This window comes from Gnatocerus cornutus, chromosome 2 (assembly GCF_029298725.1).
Source record: "Gnatocerus cornutus isolate USDA-ARS CGAHR chromosome 2, icGnaCorn1.1, whole genome shotgun sequence".
NCBI classification, from domain to species: domain Eukaryota; kingdom Metazoa; phylum Arthropoda; class Insecta; order Coleoptera; family Tenebrionidae; genus Gnatocerus; species Gnatocerus cornutus.
Genome location: NC_142234.1, coordinates 3,372,760 through 3,388,454, shown reverse-complemented (window position 1 = coordinate 3,388,454; position 15,695 = coordinate 3,372,760). Strand labels below are relative to the sequence as shown.

General features: G+C 32.5%; 1 protein-coding gene across 2 annotated transcripts in view; it reads left to right on the top strand.

Annotated features, from left to right (window-relative positions):
- LOC148178176 (glutamate receptor ionotropic, kainate 2) overlaps window positions 1-15,695 on the top strand; it is a 236,670-nt gene that overhangs the window by 33,196 nt on the left and 187,779 nt on the right. For both annotated transcript variants that reach the window (XM_088050839.1, XM_088050838.1), the window contains exon 2: window positions 3,976-4,491. In XM_088050839.1, coding sequence (XP_087906965.1) covers window positions 4,416-4,491 — 76 coding nt within the window. In that variant the 5' untranslated portion in view covers window positions 3,976-4,415. The remainder of the gene's footprint in view (window positions 1-3,975; window positions 4,492-15,695) is intronic.

The following is a 15,695-nucleotide window of genomic DNA, read 5'->3' as shown; positions in this document are numbered from 1 at the left end:
ACACAAGTGATGCCGGACCCTGTATAATTACACAAGATTTTATTAACATCTTCAAGAGGCACTTCGGTCAAGCTGCAATTAAGCACGCAACTGATCTTGAATCTAATCGTCAGATTCATCATCAAACCTTAAAAAAGGTTGTTTGATTGAATTAGCTTAGGACCCGGGGTTGAATGTTATCGGACTTCCGACAATAATTTACATAATGTAGAACATAATATACTTTCAATTAATAATCTAATCCAATGGGATTCGTTGAAGCTGTTTCAATTTTTGAGATCTTTTCATTTAAATTTGTGGTTTTTGTCAATTGCCCAGATTCATAAATTTAGATTCTTGACCCTGTATATTGTTAAATCTGTTTGTGTTCAACGCTTTGTAGGTTTTAAATTTTTATTTCTTTTGTTAATATTTTCAACTTCTACCTACTGCTTACGGTTAATTAGTACTGGCAGAATGAAGGAAATTGTCTCTTTCTGCTACGTCTACAAATTTTCTCAAGAAACAGACGCTCTGTGTCTAAAATAAGAAGACTGTCGAGTTTTACTTTGACTTCTTATATTGAGTAAATGGAACACAAACAGGTATTGTATTTCAACACAACGAAAACAAAAGTTACACAATTTAATGACAACACACGGGAAATATTCAAAGTTCAAATTCAGTTGCTATGTAACGACTTCACCAAAAATATCCGTTTTGGTTTGGCGTCGCCACTTTTGTTTCACTGGGGTGTATATAGAATAATAAATTAATTATACAATGACAATGTTATGGCACTGTTGTTCACCCAACAGGACAAATCACATAAACACAGGGTGCTATAGAAGAACTGGTTTTAAAAATGGGTAATGCGTGACATTAAAAAAAGATTATTCGCACGATTTGTGTGAGCCAATTCGCCACCAGTATCGAGAAAAAATGTAATAGAAGTTAAATTCGGCTTCGTTTGGAGCGCAGTGATTTACTGGTAGGGTCAAAAGTTCACAAGCGCCTAAAAAAATTCTCGACATGGGTTTCGTTGCAGTTGCAATATTTAATTTTACCCATTTTCGGTAATTTCAAACCAATTTTTGGCTTCGAATCCGGCTTAATAAATATTGGTTGATGATAGCTCAATAATTGATTTACAAAATCCGTAAGAATTTTAATTTATAATTAACCATTCCATATGTCAATAATAAATAATAACTTATTCATTTACTCTTAATAACTATAATATAATATGCTTGTAATTATTATAATATATTCGCTATAACTTTAATAATTTATTGATAATTAAAATTACACAAATAAAATTAAAATACACAAATAGTTCAGATATTTTTACTTGGAACACATTTATAAAATAAATACAAATCTATGAATAAGTAACAAAAACGATATCAAAATATGAACAAATAAGACAAACAATATAAAAAATACGAACCAATAACATAATTAAGAGAAAAACAATGGTCTTAATCACGATTCTGATTCTAATGATACTATTGATGGATTATCTGATGACATCGAAGAGGTAAATACTGGTTTATCTGTTCCACCAATGTTTTCACTAGAACATGAATTAAAATAAGAACAATGATATTATGTTTGTTGTTCAGATTCTATCTTACACATCATTTTGTATAATGGGGGTGTCAATTATAAAGAACGTTTCTTCCTGATGTGTGCCTTCATCAGCAATTGATTTCTAGGTCCTGCTTATTCTCTTCTTGTTTTCTTAACGCAACACTTAATAGGAATTTATGTTTAGCCGAAGGCACCATTTCTTTGTATAACGCTGGCTCTGATAACAGGGATTTTAGTAACTCTGAATCTGTAATGGCGTTTTCTGCAATGATATTAAAAAAGGTAAAAATTTATCAATGCTAAAGATCTTTATGACTACTCTTTTTGTTTTCCAGAAAATAATACAATTTTGTATTAAATAACGATTGAGTAATAATTAATATATGAGATTAATATTTAAAAACTGAAGAGAAAAACATTTGAGTTGGAGTGTGAGCCTGGCCGTGTAAAAATAATTGCAAAAAATCATGATACTACGCATTATTCAGATTCTCTACGTTATATTTATGAACACAATAATTCCTTCACTTACCTTAGAAGACTTCTATTAGGTCATTTAGATTGTTATCGAAAAGAAACACCTCCATTTTAACTCACACTTCAGGAACACAAATATTTTTGGAGACATAAGTAGTAAGAGGTCATTTCTGAAGTAGAATGGTCTTCTGATTCTGATTCTGAAGTCCGCTTTGATCCATCAGATCTATCAGATTCAAATATATTTTTGAAAAAAAATTTTTAGGGTATTCTGTTTAAGTTCAATTCTATTGAATGATGCAAACTGTTTTAAAAAGCCAATTAAATAAGCTTTTCAACAAAGTATAAAACTGAACACTAGGGTCAGCAATTTCAATGATTTTTTTTAAACTAAATATATTCCAAAAATTTACCTTTTACCAGAACTGCAGGCAGTTAGATTATTAGTGGTCTCAATTTCGGTACGAAACCTATACAGGGTCCGGCAACACTTGTGTCCACCCCCAAAATCGTCTTGAATTTTAAAGATAAAATTTTGAAAATTTGCATACGTTCATAGTTGACAAAGCTCTAAAAGTAGACGCAAAAATTTGTTTTTTTATCACGGTTTGGTTGGCGTCGCGACACCTAAGAAGTATAATTTTTTGCAATTTTTGAGTTTTTGCGGAAATATCCGCGAATTCAATTTTTTTTCAACATAACTATGATACAAATATCTGAGTTTTTATTTTAAATTCAATGCAAATTGTGTTTAAAATTTACGAAAAAAACGTTGCTTTATCAAGTTAGTTTTCAAAATTATGACAGCGCAGCGGCAAACAAGTCACTTCACTCTTATAAAGGTTAATTTTGATTAACACGGCCATGTTGCACTTTATGGACACCAGAATTCGTTAATTAACATCGACAAAGCGACAATTTCACCAAGTAAGACTTTTGTTACAATCTAAAGCGAACTAAAGGACACATGTCATTTGTGACACAAGATGTTGACAGATGGGTGTAAACGTAGTTCCCAATTTTGACGTAATGAAATTGGAAACTAACTTGATAAAACAGCATTTTTTTCTCAAATTTTGAAGACAATTTGCATTGAATCTAAAATGAGAACTGAGATATTTTCAACATATTTATATTGAAAAAAAATTAAATTTGGGGTTGATATCACAAACCCTCACAATTAACTAAAAATTACATTTTTAAGGCGTCGCGACGCCAAAACTATCAGTGATTAAAAACAAACCTTTGCGTCGGCTTCTAAAGCTTTGTCAACTGTGAGCTTATGCAAATTTTCAAAATTTAATCTTTAAAATTAAAGACAATTTTGGTGGTGGACACAAGTGTTGCCGGACCCTGTATATATATTCTTTTATCGATTTTTTGGTTTGTAAGTCAAAATAGATTCCTGAACCTTGCTTATTTGATAAGTATCTGTGTTATTGGTTTATTATTAATATTTGCACTAAATATTAATCAAAAAACATATAAATCTTTGAATGGTTTTCAATTAATCAGTTAAATTATCTTTGAATAAAACCCATGCTAACCAATTATATTCTAGTATTTAACCAAGTTATTATTTTATTAAAAATAATATAATTCACACAAAACTATCTGAATAATAAACAATGAAAAATGCCGAAAACTAGGATTACTAACAATAAAGCTTAATATTTCTCTCAGTGTGCAGAATCGTTATGTCGCACATGTCATAATAATGTTTTTTTTTTCAATTAATAAAAACTGAAGTTTCTCCTCTAGATTTAGGTGTTTGTTTTCTTCTTTTCTTCAAAAGATTAGACGAGCAAACATTTATTTTTAAAAGGATTATATTTTCTACCTTCCATCCAAACAATACTAAAAATAACCAATTTAGTTAGTAAGCGTACAATTTTCTCTACTTTCATTTATCTTTCTCTATTTCAGGTGAACTGGTTCTGCTGCAGGAGTGATGTTCATTAGAAGCTGCTAAGAATTTTTTACTTTTATTATTCGCTCCACTCGGAAGCAATTGTTGTGAAAGTTTTCTTTTTCTTTACTTCGTGATATAACAGTCCATTACGGTATTGCAAGTTGGAATTCCGTTTCCCTACGAAAATTTCATTTAGATAAGATCTCATAACTATCCAACAATACGGCTTCGAAAGGTCCGTTTAACTAAATAAATAAAATCAGTGTAGTGTAATAATGAATTAGACAAACTCGACTCAAGTGTTCAAATATTTGTAGATGTGCCCTCCCTAAATCAATGTTTGTTTAAGTGTATTCTAATTATAAACATTGTCAAAGGTACTAATTTACCGTGCTGAAATTTAATAGTGATAATAATATCAGGTAATGCTGACTGCTCGACCAGTGGTTTGGAAATGTCGGTGATAGTAGTGCTACTGCTGATTTGGAGTACACTGGTTTCGACGACTCTGCCACCTGTCGTCCGCATCGGTAAGTCCTCATTTGCAAGTTGGAAAAATCCGGAAAATATTTGTTCTTTAGACAACATTTGTAATAAAGTAAAAATGGAGCATAAAAAAATCTCAACCTGTCGTAAAACTCAGTAATTAAGCTTAAGCGACGAGAAAACCGCAATCAACTTTCTCTGATGTGTGGTAACTGGTTTTATTTTCGGCCAACATGTAAGGAAAATTAAATTTTCAATTCCCACAAATTGCACTTTGGTCGTCGTAACTTCATTTTTTTAATTAAAACACCTTTTTATATTTTTGTACCGTTCAGGCGGTGTCATCGCCATGCTTTGTTAGAGGGGAAGTGCTGACATTTAAAGTCTGAAATTTTATCCATACGGCTTTGTCAATATGACGAACTGTTCATCACGCGTTGTTATTAATGCACTTAGGTACATTGTTAGGTATTTCATCAGCTTTACACAGCAGAATACTGTGTTATCAAAATTACAATTTATTCCCAAACACCAAATTTTGTCAAAAAAATGCTGACGCGCGTTTCGATAGCAATGCTATCATCATCAGAGCGATGATTAAACTAAAAACTAACAAATAATTCGTCCTTATATACATAAAGCTTGTCGACGCGCCCCCTTTGGCGCAGGTAGAAGAGAGTAGAGGGAGGAGGAGGGGATGGGGCCGTTGTCTGAGTTCATTATTACATTTTTGTTCCTAAATATTTCGCGACTTTCATAAATGTCTAGAAATTTACAATTATTTACATTTTTAATTACACGAAGACAACTTTCATCAATGTGGTGGTCATTGTCAAAAACATGTTGGTCAACGCTTGATTTTTCAAACCTTCCAAATTTGAGATGAGCTTGATGCTCTTTGAACCTTTTTAAAATTGACCTTCTTGTTTGCCCAATATATTTCTGATCACAATCTTTCCATTTAATTTCATAAATCTCCGACTTTTCTGTTGTTCCTACTCGGTCTTTAGAATTACCTAGAAGACTTTGGAGGCTTGGACCCGAAGTAAAAACTACTTTGAGATCCAAAGCTTGAAAATTCTTCCCAGTCCCTTTGTCACTGAAGGTGAGTAAGGGATGGTGACAAAAGAAGTCTTCTCAGGTGTTTTCTGAAAAGTAGAACATTCACTGACCAATTTCTTAAATCTAATTTTTTAACTATTTTATCAACAATGTTGGGATCGAAACCGTTACACTTGGCAGCATCTTTAATTAATTTTAATTCCTTTGTATATCTAAATTTGTTTAATGGAAAATTCAAAAGTAAAAAAGAAAATTTTGACTTGCCATCTTATGATGAGGACAATGATGGGAGTTTGCAATGATGTAGCGAATAGTACTGCTTTCCTTCCTATAAACATCAAACTCTAATCTGTTTTTATTTTTAAATACAATTGTGTCTAGAAATGGAAACTTTCCGTCTTTCTCTATTTTGCAAGTAAATTTTATCGTTGGATAACGGTTATTTATTTTTATTAAAAAGTCATCAATATTTGACTTGTTTGTATCAAAAATGGCAAAAATGTCGTCCACATACCTAATCCATATTTTTGGAAAATATTTAAGCTCAGATTCAAGGTCCTTTTCAAAGCGGGTCATGAAAAGGTCAGCAATGAACGGTAACAATGAATTACCCATTGCCGTGCCTTCATGCTGGAAGAAGAAATTACCGGAAAATTGAAAAATGTTTTGCTTCATGCAAAGGTCTGTGAGTTGAATATATTCCTTGACAATCTCCGAGTTGAAATTGTTTTCAACTAGGTTTTTCCAACCAGAGAAGTGTTTGTGGAACGGGGACACTTGGAAATAGAGAACTTACATCGAATGAAACTAATAATTCACTCTCTTGCAGCTGTTCGTTTTTGATTATATTGATGAATTCAAGAGAATTTTTGACTGGAAATTCATTTGTCAACCATTTTAAAATTTGTGAAGTCGGTGCATTAATGGTCGAAACAATTGGTCGCACTGACTTCCCGGTTTATAAATTTTTGGCAAACAATACAATTTTGGAACAACCGGGTTGGAAATGTTTAATCTAAACTTAAGCTGAGGGGTGATAAGGTTGTTACATTTTTTCAAAGTGTTAGTGACTTCTCTGATCATTTTGGGCAATGGATTTTTCTTTAGTGACTGGTAAGGACCATTAGTGATTAGGTTGTTCACCCTTTCATAATAATCCTTTTTGTCTAAAATAACAACCTTATTACCTTTATCAGCCTTAACATAAAAACAATCTTTCTGTCTCAAGGATTTGATGATTTGGAGGTTTGAATTCTGGACTCTACACTTTGACTGGGTTAAATTACGAGAAATTTTTTGTCTGCACGCCTCCCTGACAAAATGTTTAGTCGGTTCATTAAACCGGTGGATAGATGATTCTATTCCGGCAATAACTTCCTCGACATTTGATCTAGCAGGTGGCAAACTAAATTTCAAACCCTTGTTCAGCAAATTGATTTCATTTTCATTAAATACTTGAGATGAATGATTTTCAACAATATCAATGGCCTTCATAGGAAAACTTTTTCTTGAAATTTGTGTTTTGAGGTTTTGAAGTTTCTTCTTATGTGAAAAAATCTTCTTTTTTAGTTTACAATCAATTGAAATGAACATTTTCCTTTGAAAGTCAGACCAGTGTTGAAATTCTAAATTATTGAGACCTAATGTTAGTTTTTTGAATTTCAAGCATACTCCTTTTGGAGTACATATATTGAATTTCTGAAGAAAGCCACTTTCGTTTAGCAAGAGAAATTATTCTCTCACTATTTTTACAATTACTGGAAACACTGACTTTAATGAAATTTGGAAAAACACCGTGGTGTTTGCAGCTTTTTAGAAATTTAATATCTGCACCAATTAACTTAATTCTAGCACTTATTCTATGGTATACTAATGTCATACTAATATATAATGGGAAGCCATTTCTTCAAAGAAAATTTATTGGATCAATTCTTGGTGTTGACAAATTACTGTGTGCTCACACAGGACAATGTGAATTTAAAAAAAGGTTTTAATTTCAATTAGTCGTAAAATAACGTCGTCAATTTTTTAATTTTTTAAAAATAAGAATTAATGTAAAGCGAATCGATATAGTTAATAGTCTTTACAGATTTGAGGAGTATAATTCTGATAGCACCAAAGGATTTCCGGACCTTACTAAAGGATAACTTATTGACTGAATCATGGTAGCGTTTGTTCTTGTTAAATTCGTTGGATATCCTAGTCCACTACGCATCATTAAGTTTGAAATCCCGCGACAGCCAAGAACTGTTTCTAGAGTAGACAGGTCCAGTGACTTAAGCCAGCTCTGCCGACTCCCTCATTCGATCAAACCCTAACAAATGTTGGAGAAAAGTTTAGTAGCAATAGATTTTTAATTAAAAGTATAGTTACTCATTTGCTCAGCGGTCGGTTAAAACCACCAATAGCATTTTTGTGTTGAAAATTGATATTTTAGATTTGTTGGCAATGTACACTGGATTGCAATAAATTTGCGTACACTTAAAATATCAAGATTTTGGTGATTTTTTGGCTATGTGGCTGTGGGTTTTTTAGATTAGGTTATGTCAGACTGACAAATGCTGTTACAATCATTCTTGGAGTTTTGATTAATTTTTGAATCTGTCAGTGTCAAAATTAAGGCAAACTCAATCTAGCAAAGAATGGGTGTAGGGTAAAATCGGGTGAGATGGATAAATAAATAAAATTTTCTCCAAACGTCACAAAAAGTCACTATTATTTAGTCGTTTTTGGACAGTAAAGTATACAGTTGTAGAAAAATAATAAAACAAGTTTAGGCTTTATCAAAAATTTACAGGCTCTCATTTACTAAAATAGTGGCCATCTCACCCTACTTTACCATAGGCAAATTTATTGAAATCCATTGTAATTATTATATTTTTTTACCCGAAATTATAGTAGGTACGGTTTATTTTTTTTTAAGTTTTTTTGTGATAACACATCATGCTTAAGGTCATCAAAATAAATTGTCTCGGGTCGTAGAGAGGCTTCAATTTTGACAGATTACGTTACAACTTTCATAATTAATTAACGTATCGAGTTTTAGCTAGAAACTTTTATTGGAAACGACTTTGTAACATGAGTCGATTATAGTAGTGGGTGGTTCTTCCTTAGATTCCAGAATATCATTATTATTAGTACATACAGGGTGTCCCAAAAATCGCGCCCCAGAGAGAAAGGGCTTATGATTTTTTAACTCAAAAAATAACCGAGGTAAGACTAAAAAAACTGTAGCCAATCCGGAAGCTGAACAGAATTGGAAAAATGGTAACTATGGACACATCCTATCATCCATTGGTCAGTTAAACATTAGACTTTCGTTGCCTAGGAAATTGGGATGGCCATTTACTCCACTTCTCGAATAAGCTATCGGGATTGGTTGTTAACGTTTTATCAGTTCTTGAATACTATTAAACTTGGTCAATTTTTGTTTTGAAATTTACCATCTGTATTGGTGTCGGCACCCTCCCTTGCTCTCTGGGGCGCGAGTTCTGGGACACCCTGTATACCTATATCAAGTGTCTTATTAAAAAATTAGTCAAGAGTGTTATGTGATCACATTTTGTTTTTTTTTCGCATGTCGTTTTTGAAATGAATTTTGAAAACTGTCATCCCGACTTGAGGTAAAAGGATTTTTCGGTTGGGGTAAAATGATTCTTTTTTTATCGTAAAAAGTTAATGGAAACAGTGAATAAATTTAAGTATTAGTTAGAAGCAAAATATAAGAAAGAAAAAAAAGAAGAAATAATAACAAAATAGAGACTCTTATTGAAGATATCCCATTAATTTTTTTTTTTCTGAAAGCAATTAGTTTTTTTAATTTTAGAAGTTTTTAGCAATTAAAAAAACGAAGCCTGCCAAATTTCTTCATTTACAATAAGCTGTAATGTTTTTTTTTCGCCTCTATTTCAAAAGCAGCCTATAAATTTTTTACAACAAAAATACATTCTGCATCTGACTCATCGTCGTCAGTGCTTGATTCACGCTCTCGTTTTAATTTTTTTTGTCACTGTCTTTTGTCAAATATTTTGTCATACAATTATTCATATGAAAGGCAAAATAATCCCAGGACCGTGCAATAAGAACAAAAAACATAACTCATACAGTTACAATATGCAACCTTTTGAAAACCCCACAAGTGTCATTTTGAAATTTTAATTCTAAAAGTATAACACATTTAATTAAAAAAATGCCCTAACTTAGATTAAACAAAGGAAGTTAAATTTTTGATTTTAAATTATTCATTTTAATTAAGGTATATTACCCCGAAAGATCATTTTACCTTCTTTAACATATTTTTTTTATTTTAAAATTTTTGAGCCTTTAAAAGTATACAGGCTGTTTTTGAAATGCAGATACAAATAGAGTGCGGTAATTTCGTGTCACAAGTTGAGCCAATTAAGAGAAAAAGTTTTAGTAAAAGTTTTTTTGTTATTTTTGGGATAAGATTACACAAATTTTTTAATAAATTTGCTTGTGTGCCACTAATTTAAAAGCTAACAAACAAAATCGAATTTCTAGTTGCTTGGGAGACAAGTCATTCCAGGTGCGTTTTTTGCCCGGTGGTTTTTATTTAAAAAAAAAATATTTGAAATTCATACTTCATACTCCTTCTGGAATAGCGCAGAACTGTTTTGTACATGCATTTCAAAAACAGCCTGTATTATTATACAAGCATGTTATGAGCTCGCATTATTTACGAGGTTGAGTTTGTAACACGAGCTAGCTTGTAAGCGAGAGAAGTAAATCAACCGAGTGCAATACTATGCTTTATCTACGACCACAAAAAAGTAGACACGAATCTTGGATTTTAGTAGACACGAATCTTGGATTTTTTTGGCAAGAGATTAAGGGGTTCGTCTACTATCACTATCGTTACTATCATCTTTAACACTTTTTTTTTTTTTCGAAATGCACAAAAGCTTTAATGACTTTTGTGAATTTTTAGTTGCCGAATAAAATCTAGCAGTTGTTTTCGTTGGGTACTAGGATAAATTGACGAAACATTCAGTCATTACTAAATGGTTTTCAGCCAATCAGAGTCGGCAATGAATTCATAACGATTTATTGTTAGATCCAGGATATGTTACGTCAAATATCATTAAAACTTTACACGCAATCCAAAAACTGAATAATATGCAGGGTGTTGCATTTAAAATTTTTGAGTTTCTGTAAATCCAAAATAGACATTCTTTTTGACAGTTTGAAAAACTGATGTTGTAGGTGTTTAGACCTGCCCTTTAGCAGTGACAAATAAGTGTCAAAAATCAAAAACATTTACATATAATTGTCTTTTAGGCATTCGACATTTGAATAAAATTATAAGACCAATTGCTTGGAAAAAATAGTTTTTTCTATTTCGCGTTCATAATGAAGATATTTCGATACGCGTTTGAGCGTATTTCGGTATCGTAATGAACCAATCCCGTGCCAATATTTCCAGGAAGTTATATTTTTCTTAGGTTTGCAGCAGACAAACCGTCAGCCTGCCGTCAACGTTGACAATTTAGATTTTGGTTTTGAATAACCTTGATAAATCGATCAATACAGTATTATTTCTTGTTGTACTTGGCTTAATAATTCATCGGAGAAAAACTCTTTGGTTGCAAGAGAACCATCATGATCATGATCAACATCTTCGCTCTCTTGGCTCCCTTGGGCTCCGGTAACCTCAAAACGTCACAACTGTCAAACTGACTGAAATTGAATTTGGCTACTTCGAATTTTTTCCCGACCATTTTGCAAATGCCAACTACCCTAAAATTCCCTAGATTTCGAAATAAAGTTTTTTCGTTTAAAATAAGGCGAAATAGAAAAAATAGCGTATGATACTTGCTCATAATGCATTTTGCCGCACTTACTACTTTATGACACTCCTCGCTGCGCTCGTCGTGTCCTAAGAACGTGCGTGCGACAAAATGTTCATTATAAAACGCGTTTCATAATATACTATTTTAGAATTTTGCAGGGAACTTAAATATTAAAAACTGGTATAAAAATAATGGTATGGTCCATCTAAAATGAGAAAATTTAAACAGAACAGCTCTCGACACAGCCTGTCTAAATAATTATATTAAAAAAAACTGTTTTAACTTATTACTTCTGTCCGTTTGTGTGCTTTGTTAGATTAATTTGATTCGACAAAATTAACTAGCAGACACAAATAAAAACTCCACATTCTGTTATCTTGTATTCATTTAACAACATTATAGATAAGTAAAGGATCAAGAAACCGCCACATTAAATAAAGTAGAAATTTTCCAGACGCATCAATTAACTTTTTCGTCCTTTAAGACCTCACTTTATAATTTCCGGTCTAACGAGTTCGCCGGCAAAAGACAGAAGATAATTAGTGAAAAATCTCTTCGGGCGTGAAACCATCCTTGTTTTAGTTGGACGCATGTTTCTAGTTGATTCGTGTAAAAATAACAAAATACGTTAAATAATATGATCTTCTTTAGGATGTCACTAGATCTATCCTGTCATTCTATTGTTTCCTGACAAAAGCTCGTTCTCACAAGCTATTCACTTGAACTGTGCTTTTGGTTTCAGTCGACCTCAAGTATAGTCGACTTCCCAAGTCTGCGGCACACTCAAGATTTATTGCGGTTTTGCTTATCCGATGTCCCAATCCTGCCCCACTCCACATATATCTTTGTTTGTTCTGATTTTCTCCGCAAATTTAACTCTACATGTTTGCTTCACTTAGCTGGATGTGTTTTATAAATGACCTATCGCCTGAACGTGACAAAATATTCGAACCAGCCTAATAAATTCATATCTGCGGATGATTCTTCAGGGGTAAATTTATATTATTCGAAACATGCCGGATGTCTTTTTGGAAGGCGAACCTCACAGTACCAGACTAGAAATAGCAAATTTCCATAAATCTAGGCCAAATCCGGGATAAATGGATCAGCGGAAGAGACTGATCGAAACTACTGCTTTCGGAAAATCTCGAATAAATTACTATGCCAGTAATGAAAAATTGAACGTATGAAATTCAAGAAATTCACTTTACCTTCTAGTGTTTTATTTATTCAAATAATGTTGAAGCGTTGCCGATCTCTGCAGCGTTTATAGTAAACCCAGTTGACATATACCTAGTAAACATTTTATGGCTTAAGTCAAACCACCCTTAGAAATAAAACTGGGTGTTGTAAACTGAGGGTTGACCGATGGTTGAATAGGCGTGCGCCTATTTTTATGGTCTCCAACCGCAAGGATTAAACTGCCCGGTCCACTCATAATGTGGCCATAAAATTTACTAGGTGTGTGTCAACTGGGTTTACAATACTACTTTTGACTTGTTAATCAACTGTACCAAGTTACAAAACTTTAGAGAAAAAAATCGCGTTTTTAAATTATTTTTTTTTCAGTGAGCCAAAAATTTTGAAATTTTGGCAATTTTGGTCTCCAGACAGTAAAATTTGGAGGGTTTACTACTTTTGACTCGCGTATCAATTGTGCCAAATTACAAAATTTTAGAAGAAAAACCGCGTTTTTTGAAATTTTTATTTTTAGGTGAGCCAAAAATGTCTGCTGTCTTCGATAAAATTTTGTAACTTTGGCAGTTTTGGTATCCAGACAGTAAAACTTGGAGGCTTTACTACTCCTGACGTGTTAATTACCCTATGCTAAATTACAAAATTGTAGCGCAAAAAACCGGATTGTTAAAAATTTTTATTTTTAGGTGAACCAAAAATTTTGGCCATTTTCGATAAAATTTTGTAACTTTAACAGTTTTAGTCTCCGGAGAGTACAATTTACAGGCTTTACTACTTTTGACTTGTTAATCAACTGTGCTAAATTACAGAATTTTATAGAAAAAATCGCGTTTTTAGAAATTTTTGGCCCGCCTTGAAAATATTTTTTTCTAAAATCCGTCCCTGTTGTTAAAAAAAATTGAAATTTGGTACAGTTGACTGCCTGCCCTTAAGTTAAAGATAAAAATCTCTCCAAATTTCATTGCGTTAAAACTGCTAAAGTTATAAGTTTGTTTTAAATATATTGGAAATTTTTGGCCCGTCTTGAAAATAAAAATTTCTAAAATCCGTCCCTGTTGTTCAAAAAAACTGTTCTTTAGGATAAACAGTCAACAAGTCAAAACTAGTAAACTTTCCAAATTTCGTTGCCTTAGCATCATAACTACCAAAATCACAAGCCCGAATGAAAAATATTGGAAATGGTAAAGCAGAAATTGACTTCAAATTTATGTGACTTTTCGACGAGTTTTGGGAATTTCATGCACATTTCTGCCGATTTCTTCATAAGTAACCGTTGGATCTTGATAAAAACTTTTTATTTGATGTATTTTGACATCTACTTCACAAATACAGCAAGAATCCAGCCTCATTTCGATTTTGAAATTTCCATTTTTTTAAGAAATACATTTCTAACTCAAACTAGTAAAAAATCTTAATTTTTCGTTTTCTGCCTCTAACTTCGAAAATATTTGACTTGTAGACGTCAGATTTGGCCCATTTATAGATTTTTAGCTGCTCTTTCGATTGATGTACTGTAAACCCAGTTGACATACACCTAGTAAATTTCATGGCCACATTATGAGAGGACCGGGCAGTACTAATCCTTGCGGTTGGGGACCATAAATGAGCACGAAATGAGTCCGGGCCTGTCAACCATCGATCAACCTAGAAATTTGTCGGCTGCAGTTTACAACACCCAGTTTTATTGCTATGGGTGGTTTGACTTAAGCTATAAAATGTTTACTAGGTATATGTCAACTGAGGTTACTATACCCACGCGTGACTTTGATATCGCAAAATTTCAACGTTTTGGGAAAACAGCTTTGTTGATTTACTTTTTACGAGTATTTAGAAACATTTTTAAGCAAATATAAAACGGTTTTTGTAATACAACTTCAATTTCGTAAAAATTCATGGTGTTTCATTGCCAGTGTGCAAAAACCATTCAAAAACTGTTTAATTGATTAATTGTTAAACTTCAAAAGCGTTCGCCTAAAACATATCGCACCGATGGCTTATGAACAGTTTAGCCTTCCATGGACTAGTGTGACATTTCTTGCATGACTAAAATGCTTTGTAAGTCAATTGTACAATAACGACGGAGTTACATTGGCTTGTTATCGGAAATTGCCTTTGCATGCGTGTTTAATCATATTTAAACGGGACTGCAACATGCGTGGATACAATTCAATTTGCGATTTTTTATAATTTAAAAGTGGACAATCAATCTAAAAAGTAAAATCAAATTGAATCAGTGTTTTAGCGTTGTTTCTCAATTGTTATCGATGCTTTAAAAAGCTCCTTAAAGCACAGTTTTGTGAGTTAATACTATTGTCAATTGTTTGTCAAAGCTTCATTCTTAAACGATTTTTAATGAGTTTCATTCTGACAACAAAATTGGTGCTCAAATAAGATGGCACTAAAATTCGTGTTACAATAGCTCATTACAGCACTATTTTTGGTGCCTAAAATAGTATATTAACGAACGTGTTTTATAATGGCCTACGGCTCGTTTTGTACACCGGGAAATCGTGCACCAATGCCATTATAAAACAAGTCCTTTATACTATTTTTTCAAATTTGCACCCTTTTTTTAATAAAAAAATTGCATTCACATCTATTATACAAGGTGTTTATAAATGTTTCTAGCTTCAAGCGTGGCTTTGGAATTCATGTGTTTTGCCGCTTTGTTTTCATAGTGATTATGACTATCAGGAAAATTATTTATAATGTTACTTACGGCAATGACGTTTTAGTTACGGTTTTATGCCCAAGTTTTCGATTTTCAGGTTTAAAACTACAACTGGAACAGTTCATTTCTCAAAACTTACTTTGCTTCATGTTTGAGGTTAACTGCAAATGTCAGTTGACAAATCGAAACCCACATTTGTAATAAGCGGCACATTTCTTTGACGTTTCATAGCCAGCCTTGATACTAGAAACATTTATAAACACGTTGTATTTAGGTACATATATTGTTGGCCGCAAAGGACAATTCAATTATATTGATACATTTTTTTTCACGCAGCAATTTATTAAACACGAATCGTAAAATCCAAATTGACCAAGAACTTGACAGGAAACAGGTGACAGCCAGACTAATTAGTTCTGCCAACTCTTTAAAAACAAAATTTCCTACTTTGAGTTCTCTTATATTAGATAACTCCAAATTCGTGGTAAATTCGAAAAATAATAATTAC